Source organism: Oncorhynchus mykiss, chromosome 22 (genome assembly GCF_057628025.1).
Source record: "Oncorhynchus mykiss isolate SJ-2025 chromosome 22, ASM5762802v1, whole genome shotgun sequence".
NCBI lineage: Eukaryota > Metazoa > Chordata > Actinopteri > Salmoniformes > Salmonidae > Oncorhynchus > Oncorhynchus mykiss.
In genome coordinates, this window is record NC_143043.1 from 36,459,483 (window position 1) to 36,478,165 (window position 18,683).

Sequence of the window (18,683 nt, forward strand, 5' to 3'; positions counted from 1 at the left end):
CGGATTGCACTGTGATAGACTGCATCCAATTTGTTGAGTAGGATTTTGGAGGCTATTTTGTAAATGACATCGCAAAGTCGAGGATTGGTAGGATGGTCAGTTTTACAAGGGTATGTTTGGCAGCATGAGTGAAGGATGCTTTGTTGCGAAATAGGAAGCCAATTCTAGATTTAACTTTGGATTGGAGATGTTTGATATGGGTCTGGAAGGAGAGTTTACAGTCTAACCAGACACCTAAGTATTTGTAGTTGTCCACGTATTCTAAGTCAGAGCCGTCCAGAGTAGTGATGTTGGACAGGCGGGTAGGTGCAGGTAGCGATCGGTTGAAGAGCATGCATTTAGTTTTACTTGTATTTAAGAGTAATTGTGTTATGCACGTGAGTGAGGACCCAAAAGTGGTTTAACAAAAACAGAGTCCTTTAATGTGAAAACAAACAACCCGCAGAGAGGGCGACAAATGAAACATAAAGTCCTTCTGAAATCACAGAAGAGTTCCCCTTCTAGCAGCAGAGGAGATTAGCTGGGTTGTAGAGGACAGAGGTACCTGATCACACGTAGCCTCAGATGAACAGGCAGATTCCGACAGGACAGGACAAGGTTGAAGCAAACACGACGATAGTTTGGTTCTGGCATGAGAAACTCAAACGAGAATCTGACAAAGACAGAAGCAGGAACAGAGAGAGAAATAGAGACCCAATCAGAGGGAAAAAGGGAACAGGTGGGAAAAGGGTGAACGAGGTAGTTAGAGAAGACAAGGAACAGCTGGGGGAAGGAGGGGAAGAGAAGGCAACCCAATACGACCAGCAGAGGGAGACAGGGTGAAGAGAAAGAACAGGAACAAGACACAACATGACAATACATGACAGTACCCCCCCACTCACCGAGCGCCTCCTGGCGCACTCGAGGAGGAAACCTGGCGGCAACGGAGGAAATCATCGATCAGCGAACGGTCCAGCACGTCCCGAGAGGGAACCCAACTCCTTTCCTCAGGACCGTACCCCTCCCAATCCACTAGGTACTGATGACCACGGCCCCGAGGACGCATGTCCAAAATCTTACGGACCCTGTAGATAGGTGCGCCCTCGACAAGGATGGGGGGGGGGGGAAGACGAGCGGGGGCGCGAAGAACGGGCTTAACACAGGAGACATGGAAGACCGGGTGGACGCGACGAAGATATCGCGGAAGAAGAAGTCGCACTGCGACAGGATTAATGATCTGAGAAATACGGAACGGACCAATGAACCGCGGGGTCAACTTGCGAGAAGCTGTCTTAAGGGGAAGGTTCTGAGTGGAGAGCCAAACTCTCTGACCGCGACAATATCTAGGACTCTTAGTTCTACTCTTATTAGCGGCTCTCACAGTCTGCGCCCTATAACGGCAAAGTGCAGACCTGACTCTCTTCCAGGTGCGCTCGCAACGTTGGACAAAAGCCTGAGCGGAGGGGACGCTGGACTCGGCGAACTGAGACGAGAACAGCGGAGGCTGGTACCCGAGGCTACTCTGAAAAGGAGATAGCCCGGTCGCAGACGAAGGAAGCTAGTTGTGGGCGTATTCTGCCCAGGGAAGCTGTTCTGACCAAGACGCAGGGTTGCGAAAAGAAAGACTGCGTAAGATGCGACCAATAGTCTGATTGGCCCGTTCTGCTTGACCGTTAGACTGGGGGTGAAAGCCGGAAGAGAGACTGACGGAAGCCCCAATCAAACGGCAAAACTCCCTCCAAAATTGAGACGTGAATTGCGGACCCCTGTCCGAAACGACGTCTGACGGAAGGCCATGAATTCTGAAAACATTCTCGATGATGATTTGTGCCGTTTCTTTAGCAGAAGGAAGCTTAGCAAGGGGAATAAAATGAGCCGCCTTAGAGAACCTATCGACAACCGTAAGAATAACAGTCTTCCCCGCTGACGAAGGCAGTCCGGTGATAAAATCTAAGGCGATGTGAGACCACGGTCGAGAGGGAATGGGAAGCGGTCTGAGACGGCCGGCAGGAGGGGAGTTACCGGACTTAGTCTGCGCGCAGACCGAACAAGCAGCCACGAAACGACACGTGTCATGCTCCCGGGTGGGCCACCAAAAACGCTGGCGAATGGAAGCAAGCGTACCCCGAACGCCGGGGTGGCTGGCTAACTTGGCAGAGTGAGCCCACTGAAGAACGGCCAGACGAGTAGGAACGGGAACGAAAAGAAGGTTCCTAGGACAAGCGCGCGGCGACGGAGTGTGAGTGAGTGCTTGCTTTACCTGCCTCTCAATTCCCCAGACAGTCAACCCGACAACACGCCCCTCAGGGAGAATCCCCTCGGGGTCAGTGGAGGCTACTGAAGAACTGAAGAGACGAGATAAAGCATCAGGCTTGGTGTTCTTAGAGCCCGGACGATAAGAAATCACAAACTCGAAACGAGCGAAAAACAGCGCCCAACGAGCCTGACGCGCATTAAGTCGTTTGGCAGAACGGATGTACTCAAGGTTCCTATGGTCAGTCCAAACGACAAAAGGAACGGTCGCCCCCTCCAACCACTGTCGCCATTCGCCTAGGGCTAAGCGGATGGCGAGCAGTTCGCGGTTTCCCACATCATAGTTACGTTCCGACGGCGACAGGCGATGAGAAAAATACGCGCAAGGGTGGACCTTGTCGTCAGAGAGGGAGCGCTGAGAAAGAATGGCTCCCACGCCCACCTCTGACGCGTCAACCTCGACAACGAACTGTCTAGAGACGTCAGGTGTAACAAGGATAGGTGCGGATGTAAAACGATTCTTGAGGAGATCAAAAGCTCCCTGGGCGGAAACGGACCACTTAAAGCACGTCTTGACAGAAGTAAGGGCTGTGAGAGGAGCTGCCACCTGACCGAAATTAGGGATGAAACGACGATAGAAATTCGCGAAGCCGAGAAAGCGCTGCAGCTCGACGCGTGACTTAGGGACGGGCCAATCAATGACAGCTTGGACCTTAGCGGGATCCATCTTAATGCCTTCAGCGGAAATAACAGAACCGAGAAATGTGACGGAGGAGGCATGAAAAGTGCACTTCTCAGCCTTCACAAAAAGACAATTCTCTAAAAGGCGCTGGAGGACACGTCGAACGTGCTGAACATGAATCTGGAGTGACGGTGAAAAAATCAGGATATCGTCAAGGTAAACGAAAACAAAGATGTTCAGCATGTCTCTCAGGACGTCATTGACTAATGCCTGAAAGACAGCTGGAGCGTTAGCGAGGCCGAAAGGAAGAACCCGGTATTCAAAGTGCCCTAACGGAGTGTTAAACGCCGTCTTCCACTCGTCCCCCTCCCTGATGCGCACGAGATAGTAAGCGTTACGAAGGTCCAACTTAGTGAAAAACCTGGCTCCCTGCAGGATCTCGAAGGCTGAAGACATAAGAGGAAGCGGATAACGATTATTCACTGTTATGTCATTCAGCCCTCGATAATCTATGCAGGGGCGCAGGGACCCGTCCTTCTTCTTAACAAAAAAAAAACCCGCTCCAGCGGGAGAGGAGGAGGGGACTATGGTACCGGCGTCAAGAGCTACAGACAAATAATCTTCGAGAGCCTTACGTTCGGGAGCCGACAGAGAGTATAGTCTACCCCGGGGGGGAGTGGTTCCCGGAAGGAGATCAATACTACAATCATACGACCGGTGTGGAGGAAGAGAGGTGGCCCTGGACCGACTGAACACCGTGCGCAGATCGTGATATTCCTCCGGCACCCCTGTCAAATCACCAGGCTCCTCCTGTGAAGAAGAGACAGAGGAAACAGGAGGGATAGCAGACATTAAACATTTCACATGACAAGAGACGTTCCAGGAGAGGATAGAATTACTAGACCAATTAATAGAAGGATTATGACAAACTAGCCAGGGATGGCCCAAAACAACAGGTGTAAAAGGTGAACGAAAAATTAAAAAAGAAAGGGTTTCGCTATGATTACCAGAGACAGTGAGGGTTAAAGGTAGCGTCTCACGCTGAATCCTGGGGAGAGGACTACCATCCAAAGCGAACAAGGCCGTGGGCTCCCTTAACTGTCTGAGAGGAATGTCATGTTCCCGAGCCCAGGTCTCGTCCATAAAACAGCCCTCCGCCCCAGAGTCTATCAAGGCACTGCAGGAAGCTGACGAACCGGTCCAGCGTAGATGGACCGACAAGGTAGTGCAGGATCTTGAAGGAGAGACAGGAGTAGTAGCGCTCACCAGTAGCCCTCCGCTTACTGATGAGCTCTGGCTTTTACTGGACATGAAGTGACAAAATGACCAGCAGAACCGCAATAGAGACAGAGGCGGTTGGTGATTCTCCGTTCCCTCTCCTTAGTCGAGATGCGGATACCTCCCAGCTGCATAGGCTCAGCACCCGAGCCGGCAGAGGAAGATGGTAGTGATGCGGAGAGGGGGGCAACGGAGAACGCGAGCTCCTTTCCACGAGCTCGGTGACGAAGATCAACCCGTCGCTCTATGCGAATAGCGAGTTCAATCAAGGAATCCACGCTGGAAGGAACCTCCTGGGAGAGAATCTCATCCTTTACCTCCGCGCGGAGACCCTCCAGAAAACGAGCGAGCAAAGCCGGCTCGTTCCAGTCACTGGAGGCAGCAAGAGTGCGAAACTCAATAGAGTAGTCTGTTATGGATCGATTACCTTGACATAGGGAAGACAGGGCCCTGGAAGCTTCCTCCCCAAAAACAGAACGATCAAAAACCCGTATCATCTCCTCCTTAAAGTCCTGATACTGGTTAGTACACTCAGCCCTTGCCTCCCAGATTGCCGTGCCCCACTCACGAGCCCGTCCAGTAAGGAGAGATATGACGTAGGCGATACGAGCTGTGCTCCTGGAGTACGTGTTGGGCTGGAGAGAAAACACAATATCACACTGGGTGAGGAACGAGCGGCATTCAGTGGGCTCCCCAGAGTAACACGGCGGGTTATTGATTCTGGGCTCCGGAGATTCGAAAGCCCTGGAAGTGGCCGGTGGATCGAGGCGGAGATGGTGAATCTGTTCTGTGAGGTTGGAGACTTGGGCGGCCAGGGTCTCAACGGCATGTCGAGCAGCAGACAATTCCTGCTCGTGTCTGCCTAGCATCGCTCCCTGGATCTCGACGGCTGAGTGGAGAGGATCCGAAGTCGCTGGGCCCATTCTTGGTCAGATTCTTCTGTTATGCACGTGAGTGAGGACCCAAAAGTGGTTTAACAAAAACAGAGTCCTTTAATGTGAAAACAAACAACCCGCAGAGAGGGCGACAAATGAAACATAAAGTCCTTCTGAAATCACAGAAGAGTTCCCCTTCTAGCAGCAGAGGAGATTAGCTGGGTTGTAGAGGACAGAGGTACCTGATCACACGTAGCCTCAGATGAACAGGCAGATTCCGACAGGACAGGACAAGGTTGAAGCAAACACGACGATAGTTTGGTTCTGGCATGAGAAACTCAAACGAGAATCTGACAAAGACAGAAGCAGGAACAGAGAGAGAAATAGAGACCCAATCAGAGGGAAAAAGGGAACAGGTGGGAAAAGGGTGAACGAGGTAGTTAGAGAAGACAAGGAACAGCTGGGGGAAGGAGGGGAAGAGAAGGCAACCCAATACGACCAGCAGAGGGAGACAGGGTGAAGAGAAAGAACAGGAACAAGACACAACATGACAATACATGACAAATTGGAGGCCACGGAAGGAGAGTTGTATGGCATTGAAGCTTGCCTGGAGGGTTGTTAACACAGTGTCCAAAGAAGGGCCGGAAGTATACAGAATGGTGTCGTCTGCGTAGAGGTGGATTAGAGACTCACCAGCAGCAAGAGCGACCTCATTGATGTATATAGAGAAGAGAGTCGGTCCAAGAATTGAACCCTGTGGCACCCCCATAGAGACTGCCAGAGGTCCGGACAGCAGACCCTCCGATTTGACACACTGAACTCTATCAGAGAAGTAGTTGGTGAACCAGGCGAGGCAATCATTTGAGAAACCAAGGCTGTCGAGTCTGCCGATGAGGATGTGGTGATTGACAGAGTCGAAAGCCTTAGCCAGATCAATGAATACGGCTGCACAGTAATGTTTCTTATCAATGGCAGTTAAGATATCGTTTAGGACCTTGAGCGGGGCTGAGGTGCACCCATGACCAGCTCTGAAACCAGATTGCATAGCAGAGAAGGTATGGTGAGATTCGAAATGGTCGGTAATCTGTTTGTTGACTTGGCTTTCGAAAACCTTAGAAAGGCATGGTAGGATAGATATAGGTCTGTAGCAGTTTGGGTCAAGAGTGTCCCCCCCTTTGAAGAGGGGGATGACCGCAGCTGCTTTCCAATCTTTGGGAATCTCAGACGACACGAAAGAGAGGTTGAACAGGCTAGTAATAGGGGTGGCAACAATTTCGGCAGATAATTTTAGAAAGAAAGGGTCCAGCATATAGTTGCAGAATGCTGTGGTAGCCATGCTGGTTAAGTGTGCCTTGATTGCTAAATAAATCACAGACAGTGTCACCAGCAAAGCACCCCCACATCATCACACCTCCTCCATGAATCACGGTGAGAACCACACTTGCGGAGATCATCCATTCACCTACTCTGCTTCTCACAAAGACATGGCTGTTGGGACCAAAAATCTCACAGTTGGACTCATCAGACCAAAGGACAGATTTCCAATGGTCTAATGTCCATTGCCCATGTTTCTTGGCCCAAGCAAGTCTCTTCTTATTATTGGTGTCCTTTTAGTAGTGGTTTCCTTGCAGCAATTTTACCATGAATTCAGTGTCCTCTGAACAGTTGATGTTGAGATGTGTCTGTTACTTGAACTCTGTGAAGCATTGATTTGGGCTGCAATTTCTGAGGTTGGTAAATCTAATGAACTTATCCTCTGCAGCTAAGATAACTCTGAGGATTCCTTTCCTGTGGCGGTTCTCATGAGAGCCAGTTTCATCACAGCGCTTGATGGTTTTTGCGACTGCACTTTAAGAAACTTTCAAAGTTCTTGAAATGATCCAGATTGACTGACATTCATGTCTTAAAATAATGATGGACTGTCATTTCTCTTTGGTTATTTGAGCTGTTCTTGCCAAAATATGGACTTGGTCTTTTAACAAATAGGGCTATCTTCTGTATACCCCCCTTGCGTTGTCAAAACACAACTGATAGGCTCAAACGCATTAAGAAGGATGGAAAATCCACAAAATAACTTTTATCAAGAGACACCTGTTAATTGAAATACATTCCAGGTGACTACCTCATGAAGTTGGTTGAGAGAATGCCAAGAGTCTGCAAAGCTGTCATCAAGGCAAAAGGTGGCTACTTTGAAGAATCTCAAATATTTTGGCTACTACATGATTCCATATGTGTTATTTCATAGTTTTGATGTCTTCACTATTATTCTACAATATAGAACATAGTAAAAATAAAGACAAATTACAGTGATACAGTGAATTACAAGTGAAATAATCTGTCTGTAAACAATTGTTGGAAAAATTACTTGTGCCATGCACAGAGTAGATGTCCTAACCGACTTGCCAAACCTATAGTTTGTTAACAAGAAATTAGTGGAGTGATTGAAAAACAAGTTTTAATGAATCAAACCTGAGTGTATGTAAACTTCCGACTTCAACTGTAACTGATGTAGGTGACAAGCTTTGCTAACCTCTGTAGCTAGCTAGCAAGCAATACTAAAGGGATTGCAAACAGGTTAGCATAATTGTAGCGAAACAGATTTTTTTTTCTTCTAAATATTAGCTTGCTGGCTAGCATTGATGATGCCAGCAAACATACGCTTGGAATGTATTTCCTCCAACGTTATAATGAAAAGCTACCTCTCAGTCACAAAACACAAGTTTTATGGAGACTTGTGGGCACGTGCTGATGATGTTGCCCCCTGTATGCACTTTCGGTAGCATGAATTTGTCCAGACTGAGGAGAAATCCACACACAATGCATCCCTGACTTCCTCCTGAGGTGGTCAGACAGATCTGAACACAATCACATCACAATGCATCTTTTGTGCATCGAGACACATATTTTCAATGGGATCTCGTATTCTGATTGCAGAAGTCACATGTAAGTGTCAAATGTAGACACGGCCTAAGTGTGCATAGAGTCAGAGCAAGACAGGGTAAGTGTGGATATCCAAACGGGTAACCATTTAATTAACTATTTAGCAATCTTATGGCTCTTTCATAGTCTTAAGTCTTGGGTGTAGAAGCTGTCTCGGAGTCTGTTGGTTCGACCACTGTTTGCTGGACGGTATCAGAGTGAACAGTTTATGGCTTTGGTGACTGGAATCTTTGGCAATATTTCGGGCCTTCCTCTGACACTGCCTGATATACTGTAGAGGTCCTGGATGGCAGGACCTCTGTTGCGATTTGCGTTCAAGGGCGGTGTATTTGCCTTACAGAGCTGTGATGCAGCCAGTCAAGATGCTCTCGATGGTGCAGCTATAGAACTTTTTGAGGATCTGAGGGCCCATGACAAATCTTTTCAGCCTCTTGAGGGGGAAGAGGCGCTGTCGTTCCCTCTTCACGACTGTGAGGGTGTTTGAGTGTAAGTCCTTAGTGATGTGGACACCAAGGAAGTTGAAGCTCTCAATCCGCTCCACTACAGCCGAATCCATGTGGATGTGGCCGTGCTCTCCCCTCTTTATGCTGTAGTCCACGATCAGCTCCTTGGTCTTACTGACGTTAAGGGATAGATTGTTGTCCTGGCACCACAATGCCAAGTCTCTGTCTTAATCCCGGTAGGTTGTCTCATCGCCATCAAACTTGATGATGGTGTTGGAGTTGTGCGTGGCCATGCAGTCGTGGGTGAACAAGGAATACAGTAGGGGATTAAACACATACCCACGAGGGGCCCCTGTGTTGATGGTCAGCATGGCGGAAGTGTTGTTGCCTACCCTCACCACCTGGGGTCTGGGGCCGTCCCATTACGAAGTCCAGGATCCAGTTGCAGAGGGAGGTTATCAGTCCCAGGATCCCCAGCTTGGTGATGAGGTTGGAGGGCACTCAGCTTTCCTCAATTTTTCAACTGCTACCGTGCGGGTCCCTGCGGGGAAGATAGCTGAGGACAATCTCTCTGTTTTTGTGACTGAAGCGTCAAATGCAAAAAATAATGGCAGTAAACTATCCTGCAGAGGTTAACCAGTGATAACTTGAGATATAACTTTAAAGCTAGAATCCTTAACTGAAACAATAACAAAGTGGGAACCCAACCCGTGTTTTGGTAAAAAGATGAGGGATTGGCCTGGAGAAATGTAAACACTATCAAATTTATAGACAGAGCTATGCATGCGAAGACTGACCATCCATCATAGTAAAATTATAGTTTTAACCATGTTTTGAGGCTATATAGTGTATGTTTACATTTACATTCTTTACAAACATTGGAATAAAGCAAGCTTTTATTTTGGGTTCTGATGGCGTACAACAATTTAACTAAGCTTATGAGGGATTCATAAGTTATATTCTATAACAATCAGTGGGTATATATTTTGAATTTATACGTAGCAACTAAAGATTCCAAGTTTAAACATTATTTTATTCTAAAATCCATATTCTTTAAGGTATTAGGATTTTGAGGAACTCCCTGTTCTGGGGCCTCATTTATGAATGGTGCATATGCACAAAAAATATTATAAACATTGCCTGTGCAAAATTTTCCCGCAAAAGTTGGTGTTTATCAAATTTGAATTTGACAGGAAAGTTTGAGTGTCACCAAGCAAATCTTAGACCACACGTATACACAACCTCTAGTGGTTGAGGAGTTGTATTACAAGCAAATATGATTATTATCGAGGAAATTGAGGTGTTTGACAGACAGGACTTAGAGAACATTGTTTTGAAGGCTTGGACACCCACCACAAATTAATTCCTCTTTTCCTCAGTCAAGAAGTTGTGCTGTGGGTGCAAGTGACAGAAAGATTAACCTTATCTGTCTTACTATCTGTCGTTCTGCCCCTGAACAAGCAGTTAACCCACTGTTCATAGGCAGTCATTGAAAATAAGAATTTGTTCTTAACTGACTTGCCTAGTTATAAAGTAAAATAAAGGTAAAAAAAATGTGTGTTGCTAAGTGCTAGGAATGTGATAGTTGTTGCCGGTTAGTACTCTGTATGATCATGGAGTAAAAACAATGGACCATGCACGTGTTACAGAGAGAGCGTGCAGAGCTGTGGCCTTGCATGAGGACTAAAGAGTAGCCTGCTAAAAAGTAGGTGGAATTTTTGGTCTTGTGTGGTTGACTTCGGAGTAAAGTGTTGACTAGGTTTCAATCAGTTAGTTGACATTTTGTGTTTTTTGAATTGTATATTTTGTAGTACCTTGATGTTCTTCTCTATACTGTCTTGATGTTCTTCTCTGTTATGTTCTTTTATGAGTTGTGTTATCTTATTTTACACTCAATCTTCACTTTGTTTTGGCTTCACGTCTCTGACATCAGTTATCAGATTCATTGTGAGAGGTCAATCATGTCAGATATGAGGGACCCGAGTGGCACAGTGGTCTAAGGCACCGCATCTCAGTGCTAGAGGCATCACTACAGACCCTGGTTTGATTCCAGGCTGTATCACAACCGGTCATGATTGGCAGTCCCATAGACCCAGCGTTGTCTGGGGTAGGACATCATTGTAAATAAGAATTTGTTCTTAACTGACTTGCCTAGTTAAATAAAGGTAAAATAAAAAAAATAAGAAGGAGCTAGAAGCATCCTATATGGTGGCTAGCACAGGCAAGCCCCATACTATTGTGGAGGACTTAATTATTCTTGCTGCCGCGGATATGGTTGGGACAATGCTGGGGGAAAAGGCCCAAAAAACTATACAGACAATGCCTGCATCAAACAACACTGTTTCACGACGCATCAGTGACATGGCAGGAGATGTTTTGAAACAATTACTGCTTCGCATACCAGACAGTGAATTTTATGCGTTACAGCTGGATGACTCAACAGATGTGGCGGGCCTGGCACAGCTCCTGGTACAAGTCCTTTACGTTTATGGAGGGTCAGTTAAGGAAGACATCCTTTTCTGCAAACCACTGAAAACCAGGACAACAGAAGATAATATTTTTAAAGTACTGGACAGCTTAGTGACATCAAATGGACTTTGGTGGTCAAGAAGTGTTGGTATCTGTACTAATGCCGCAAAAGCCATGACCGGGAGACATAGTGGAGCGGTAAGGGGTTAAACAAGCAGTTTCTCCCGATGCCACTTGGGTACACTGCAGCATCCACCAAGAGGCTCTAACTGCCAAGGGAATACCTGACAGCTTGAAAGACGTTTTGGACACTACAGTGAAAATGGTTGACTTTGTTATAGCAAGGCCCCTGATATGAGCGGCGACCATGTAACGCTTTTACAACATACAGAATTGTGCTGCTTATCAAGGGGGAAAGTATTGACACGTTTTTTAATTGAGAGATGAGAGTAAAATGTTCTTTACTGACCATAATTTTCACTTGTTTGACCACTTGCATGATGATTTTTCTCGCCTGAATGATCTGAATCTAGGATTACAGGGACTCTCCACAACTATATTCAATGGGCAGGACAAAATTGAGGCTATGATTAGGAAGTTGGAGCTCTTTTCTGTCTGCATTAACAAGGACAACACACAGGTATTTTCATCATTGTATGTTTTTTTGTGTGCAAATCAACTCAAGCTTATGGACAATGTCAAATGTCAAATGCGAAGCACCTGAGTGAGCTGGGTGTGAAATTACGCAGGTACTTTCCCGAAACGGACAACACAGGCAACTGGATTCATTATATCTTCCATGCCCTGCCTCCAGTCCACTTACCGATATCTAAACAAGAGAACCTCATCGAAATTGCAACAAGCGGTTCTGTGAAAATGTAATTTAATTAGAAGTCACTGCCAGATTTCTGGATTGGACTTCGCTCGGAGTATTCTGCCTTGGCAAATAGCGCTGTTAAGACACTGATGCCCTTTGCAACCACGTACTTGTGTGAGAGTGGATTCTCGGCCCTCTCTTGCATAAAAACTAAATACAGGCACAGACTGTGTGTGGAAAATGATTTAAGACTGAGACTCTCTCCAATACAACCCAAAACTGCAGAGTTATGTGCATCCTTTCAAGCACACCCTTCTCATTAACCTGTGGTGAGTTACTCACCATTTTCAATGAACAAATAAGGTTGTATATGTAAGATGGTTAAATAAAATTATTGATTATTACTACATTATTATTTGTGCCCTGGTCCTATAAGAGCTCGTTGTCACTTACCATGAGCCGGGTTGTAACAAAACTCTCACTCATTCTTATGTTTAATAAATGTATCATATAGTGTGCGTATGGCAGACTTACAATGATGGCAAAAAACAACGTTTGAGAGTGCACTGACCCTGGTGCTAGAGGGGATGCAGCTGGAGGTTGAATGTTTTAAGCGGTACGGGACCATAAAAAGGTTGGGAACCACTGCTTTAGGTAGTGTCATATTTCAGTTTTCCCAACCCTGGCAGTCATTCTGAATGCAGGTTGCTGGTGATCTAAAATTCAGGTTGGATATCCACCACAGCCCGTGACGGTAGTCAACCACCACAGCACGTGACACACAGGTAGGCGAGCTAATACCTCATACCTGGAGCAGGGCCAGACACATTCCACCACAGAAAGACTGCTATTAGTTGAATGAAAATGATCACCAGGGGTGAACAAACCTAACCTGGGAGAACTACCTTGCTGCACTCAAACCCTTCACAAGAATACATGATTCTGCTAGCTGCTCACTAGGACTGATTAGTTGAATCAAAAATCGAATCAAAGTTTATTGCTCACATAGACAGTTTAGTAGTTGTTATAGTGGGTGCAGCGAATTGCTTGCGTTATTAGATCCTTATAGTGCAGTAAAATGTCAAACATCAGGTGTGATTTAGCAAAAGCCTGCAACCCCAGTTGCTGTCCAGCAGCAGGGTTGGCTATCCCTGGAGTGATGATACTGTGAGGCGTAAGAGTCACGAGGTCAGGGTTGTGAAAGCTAAGCTTCCTGTTCTCAGCTGGTCTGGATTGACTCACTGCATGACTTGACTCTGTCACACCCTGATCTGTTTCACCTGTCTTTGTCCTTGTCTCCATCCCCCTCCAGGTGTCGCCCATCTTCCCCATTATCCTCAGTGTATTTATACCTGTGTTCTCTGTTGCCAGTTCGTTTTGTTCATCAAGCCTACCAGTGTTTTTCCCTTGCTCTTGCCTTGTTCTAGTTTCTGTTTTCCCGTTTTTTTGACCACTCTGCCTGCTCTGACCCCGCGACTGCCTGCCGTTCTGTGCCTTATGGACTCTGATCTGGATTACTGACCTCTGCCTGCCCTTGACCTGTCACTTTGCCTGCCCCCTGTTCTAGTAATAAACTTTTGTTATTTTGACACTGTCTGCATCTGGGTCTTCTCCTGAAACATGATAGTCTCTTGGACTTTTCAATTCCCTCCTTCAATACAAGCTTGACATTTTATCAAGGAGGATGTTTGGTTGACTGGCCAGATTATACTAAGTCTGACAGACACACTTCACAGTGGAGGTGTATAACTGTATAACAGCTGTTATTATAACTAAGTTATCAACTGTGTGGTGTCAGACTACTTATGTCCACTTGTAATGAGAGTGATATCAAATGTACATTCTGCTTCTACATGGAGTTTTCAATATCTTTGCTTTATATCGTGTAACAACATAGTGTCTATTCTGGATGATGTGCCATTGGCGATATGCATTTACATTTTTAGATTTTAGTAATTTAGTAGATGCTCTTATCCAGAGTGATTAGGGTTAATTAGGGTTAAGTGCCTTGCTCAAGAGAATAAACAGATTTTTCACCAAGTAAGCTTGGGGATTCGAACCTGCGATCTTTCAGTTACTGGCCCAGCGCTGTTAACTGCTGGGCTACAGCGATAAGGCTGTGCCTTGACAGAAGCACTACAGGATGTGGAGTCAAGAGTGCTAGTAGGAGCCAGAATCAAAGCTACATCTGTGCTCCCATTTGCCCATGTTTCTTGGAGATCATTTGAATGGTAACATTTTGTGATATTCAACTCGAACAGTGGTATAAGCACATTCATACAGTAACTGTTTCATAACACCTCAAATGAATGTCACTATACTGAAGGTGTTTGTGCACACACTATAAAGCCATATGACAAGGTTATGACGTCCGTCATTCCATTCAATTTAATAATGTGACACAGAGGTTGGTAAATGACAAAACACCCTGTTATAACATCTGGTATGTAGACTCTTATGTAGCATGTAATAACATATGACAAAAGTTGTCATGTAGACTGTGTAGCAGTTGACATTAGAGCATATGACAGGATGAACAGTCCTCTTTGACACCAATTATAACTAGTTTTATATAATCTAATGCCGCAACTCATTACCATTTAAAACTGTTCATGACAGCTTATGACAAATATTATAATGTGTAACACAGCTGTTAAAAAGGCTTCATGAATGCATTCGTAAGGACACCTACAGTAAAGTGTTCCCGAAATGGACAATTAACGACTTCAGCCAACCAGCTGCAGTAACAATGTCTGCCTATTCAAATGGATGGTGGGAATGCTCCGAGAGAAGTACAGTATTAAGCTTATTATAGTAAGTCATTAGTAGACGATCACCACATCTGGCATAGAGGAAAGTGAATGAAGGTTACTCTCCCACACTGTCAATTAAATGTTTTCATTTATTTAACCTTTATTTAACTAGGCAAGTCAGTTAAGAACACATTCTTATTAATGGTATCTGTTGCTTTTATACATGTCTTACTACTCGAAAGTCATCTTAATTTTCGCTCAAAACCTCCCGTGGCTTATTTTTAAGTTTGGCATGTTCTGTTTCTAAATGTCTGTGCAAGAGTGAAGGTTTCATCGAGTTGTGAGATAGTACTTTTGCACATATGACACACTGTGGCTGAGGAAAGGCACTACTCCCAATATAAGTGAACCCCAAATCAATGTAGTTCCCATCATATTTGCGCCTCTTCAATGGTCCAACGTCCCTGTCTGTTGCTCGGTGCTTTCCCGGGTAAGGGGGGGAGTAGCTCTTCGGCTGCATCAGATTCACAACTGTCAGTGTCCATGCTAGCTGGGCTAACAACAAATGGAGAACTACTGATGCTAGCATTGGATGTGCTCGTGGAAGCAGAACAACTTGTGTTGTCGACATTTGCAGGTGTAGTACTGCTGGTATGTGTCTCTATGGACGCGGGCCTTACTTTTTTTTTTAACCATTTATTAATTTTCTAGCAAACGGTATGAGCACCTGTTGGCTGCATACGGACCGTTATTGGAATTCCCGCGAGAGAGTAACGGTCAATGTGATTGGATGTTAATTATTTGACTAGGCTACCTGTATTTGACATTGTGTTGTTATTTCGCTTTTGATTTTTGGCAGTGAAACAAGGCTACTAAGGTGAGAAACAAACCTCACCCAAATGCATAGCCCCGTTGGAAAATATAAACGGACTGTTTGAAAATGTGAATCACATTTATATTTGGCATACCCCCGACGGCATTGTACATACCCCAGTTTGGGAATACCTGACCTAAAGCATCTAAACTGGAACAACCATTTCAGTAACTGGCGCAATAAATCCAAGTAACACGTCGGCTTAGTTTGGAAAATGTATGACATATATATTTGAGATGCATAACATTAATGAATTATTGTACTTGCAATTTTTAATAAATCAACCTGAAATAGAGCACGCTGTAAAATATGATTATGATGGGTGTGGTTTTGGTTCAACTCTGGTTATTAACACCAACGCTGGGGTTATTTTACAACACTGAGTGTTAATTCAACATTTAGTTATGTTCAGAGTAGGCCCTTAACATTATGCCATATGAATAATGTTTTGTATTGTGTTAAATAATAAACAATTTATGATAACATATTTGCTCAGGATCTCACTTGGTGTAGTCCCTTGGACTGAAAATCTATATTTTTATTTTATTTAACCTTTATTTAACCAGGTAGGCTAGATGAGAACAAGTTCTCATTTACAACTGCTACCTGGCCACAATAAAGCAAAGCAGTGCGACACAAACAACAACACAGAGTTACACATGGAATAAACAAACGTACAGTCAATAACACAATAGAAAAAAAAGTCTATATACAGTGTGTGCAAATGGCGTGAGGAGGTAAGCCAATAAATAGGCCACAGTAGCAAGTAATTACAATTTAGCAAATTAACACTGGAGTGATAGATGTGCAGATGATGATGTGCAAGTAGAAATACTGGTGTGCAAAAGAGCAGAAAAGTAAATAAAAACATTATGGGGATGAAGTAGGTAGATTGGATGGGCTATTTACAGATGGGCTATGTACAGCTGCAGCGATCGGTTAGCTGCTCGGACAGCTGATGAATGCAACAACCATGTCTCTGTCACTAACAAATACAGTCTCGGATAGTACTGTATCTCTACAATTCTCTTGAAAGGCAATGCACTCTAGGAAAAAGTAAAAACAAATACAAAATAAGGCTTTACACCTAGCAGTGTGTTTATTTAAAATGTTCCAGTGTCTATAGGGGTACACACTTTCAGTGTTAATTTAACACTCTCTGTGTTGATTTAACACTGGATAATCTGTGTAGCTGTGGAGTGTGGGAGACAGACATTCAGTTGACAAGTAAGGGATTAAGTGGATGGTCAGAAAGAAGCATGGTACTTTTGTGTGTCTGATCATTTCACTTGCTGAAGATTCTGATAGTTTGTTTGAGTCTATTATGGCAATGTGTGACTAAAACTCACAAGTGATTCTGTGTGTCTCTTTGTTTTAGCTATGGATTGGAGTCAGAGGTTGCAGCTCTTGCTCTTCTCACTCCTCTGTCTCACTGGCAACTCCAAGGCAGTAGGAGGTAAGTAGGATGAACTTTACCCACAGAATTCATCAGCCATCAATCAATCAATCAACCATGTTACGAGGACAGCTAGAAGTACTGATTGAATTAAACTGGATCAAGTTAACAGCTCTGTATCCGGAAACATGGTCCTTCACTTTGTCATGATTTAAGTCTGACCTCTGGTGGGTGTTGATGCAATTATATAATTTTATAAAGCAACACTGCAAATATCTGCGTGCAGTTTTAAACTACCCTTCCCCCCATTTGTTCCATGCTGGCTGAAGACCTGGCTAGCCAGTAACTAGCTAACACCAGACAAATGAATGTTATCATAAAATATATATATTTAACACAATACCATATGTCTTTCGTAAGGCCTTATTTTGAGGACCTAGTTTTACCCTAATACAGAGGCCTGAAACTCATACACATCACTTTGAACCAAAACTACGACCGGCGTATGCTGTTTTGCAGGTTGATATTTTAGAATTGTTTGTTTCAATATCTATGTTTGTGCACGTACATTGATTAACTGATTTATCGTATACTACACAAAGATAAACTACATACATTTTTCTAAACTAATCCAATCACTTAGTTCAAATCAGTTAGTTCCTAATGTTCCTAACCCTGACAGTCATTCTGAATGCAGGTTGCAGGTAAATTCATTTTCCAACTGTTGGATCTCCACCCACTGATTGGATTTCAATAGGAATTACACATCACATTGTAAGCCAGCATAATGTGATTTGCAGGCCTGATGTGGCTTGTAAAACATGGATTTCAGGCCCTTGTATTACACTCTCAGAATAAAAGGTTTACGTTTGTTGCTAATGGGCTACAAACACGTAATCAATCAATGTACCAATGTACCTGCACAAACAGATATTGAAACAAACAATTCAAAAAAAAAAATCTTCCTGCAATAGAGCATGCTGGGAAATATGATGATGGGCATGGTTTTTGTTCAAAGTGACGTGTATGAGTTTTAGGCCCCTGTATTTGGTTAAAACTATGCCTGCAAAATAAGGCCTTATGAAATACATATGGCATTGTGTTAAATATACATTTTTTATGACAACATATTAATTTAGGATCTTACTTTTTGAAGTCTACAGGACAAGAAATGGACGAATGCAACAATTATGTCTCTGTAACAAAAAAATACAGTCACGGGTGGTAACTCTACAATTTGCTCGAAAGGCAAGGCACTGTGGGAAATATTTGAATAAGGCTTTACACTAATCAGTGTGTTCATTTAACACTACTCTGGTGTCTATGGGTCCATAGACTCAACCATTTCAGTATTGATTTAACACCGTCAGTGTTAATAAAAAAATGAACACTGGAGAATTTGTTGTGAAGAGATATATTTTGAAAGACCATCTCTGTAAAAACTCTGTCTATGCATACTACATGACACGCATAATAATTGCATACTTTTTTGGTGTGCCTCATTTCCCCAACATATTCTGTTCTTTAAGACGTGGACTCGTTAAATAAGATGGTGGTCCTCAAACAGTCCCTGTACTGCATGTTTATCTTTACTCTATATACTCTTTGTGTGCAGAGCTCTGTGTGGACAAAGGACGAGAGACTGAGTGGGTCTTTTCAGTTTCCGGTGATGCTGCCATGTTGACATCCACCCTGTTGGACCTCAACATGTCTGACAACCACAGCATCCCCTATAACATCTCATGGTATTACCTAAGGACTGGGACAGAGCTGACCAGGGAGACAGGAAAGACTCTGGTGCAGGGGAAGACACTCTGGATTTTTAACATCACGATGGAAGATGCTGGAGACTATGAGTGTGTTGTGAGGTAGGGGCTATACATTTGTCTGCTGTGTGTGTGTATATGTGTGTGTATATGAGTGT

The 18,683-nt window shown here is 44.3% G+C and overlaps 1 protein-coding gene across 2 annotated transcripts in view; it reads left to right on the plus strand.

Annotated features, from left to right (window-relative positions):
- Positions 1–18,683, plus strand: part of LOC110502091 (interleukin-1 receptor type 1) — a 41,396-nt gene that overhangs the window by 13,779 nt on the left and 8,934 nt on the right. For both annotated transcript variants that reach the window (XM_090215928.1, XM_036959111.2), the window contains exons 2-3: positions 16,742–16,819; positions 18,375–18,627. In XM_090215928.1, coding sequence (XP_090072054.1) covers positions 16,744–16,819; positions 18,375–18,627 — 329 coding nt within the window. In that variant the 5' untranslated portion in view covers positions 16,742–16,743. The remainder of the gene's footprint in view (positions 1–16,741; positions 16,820–18,374; positions 18,628–18,683) is intronic.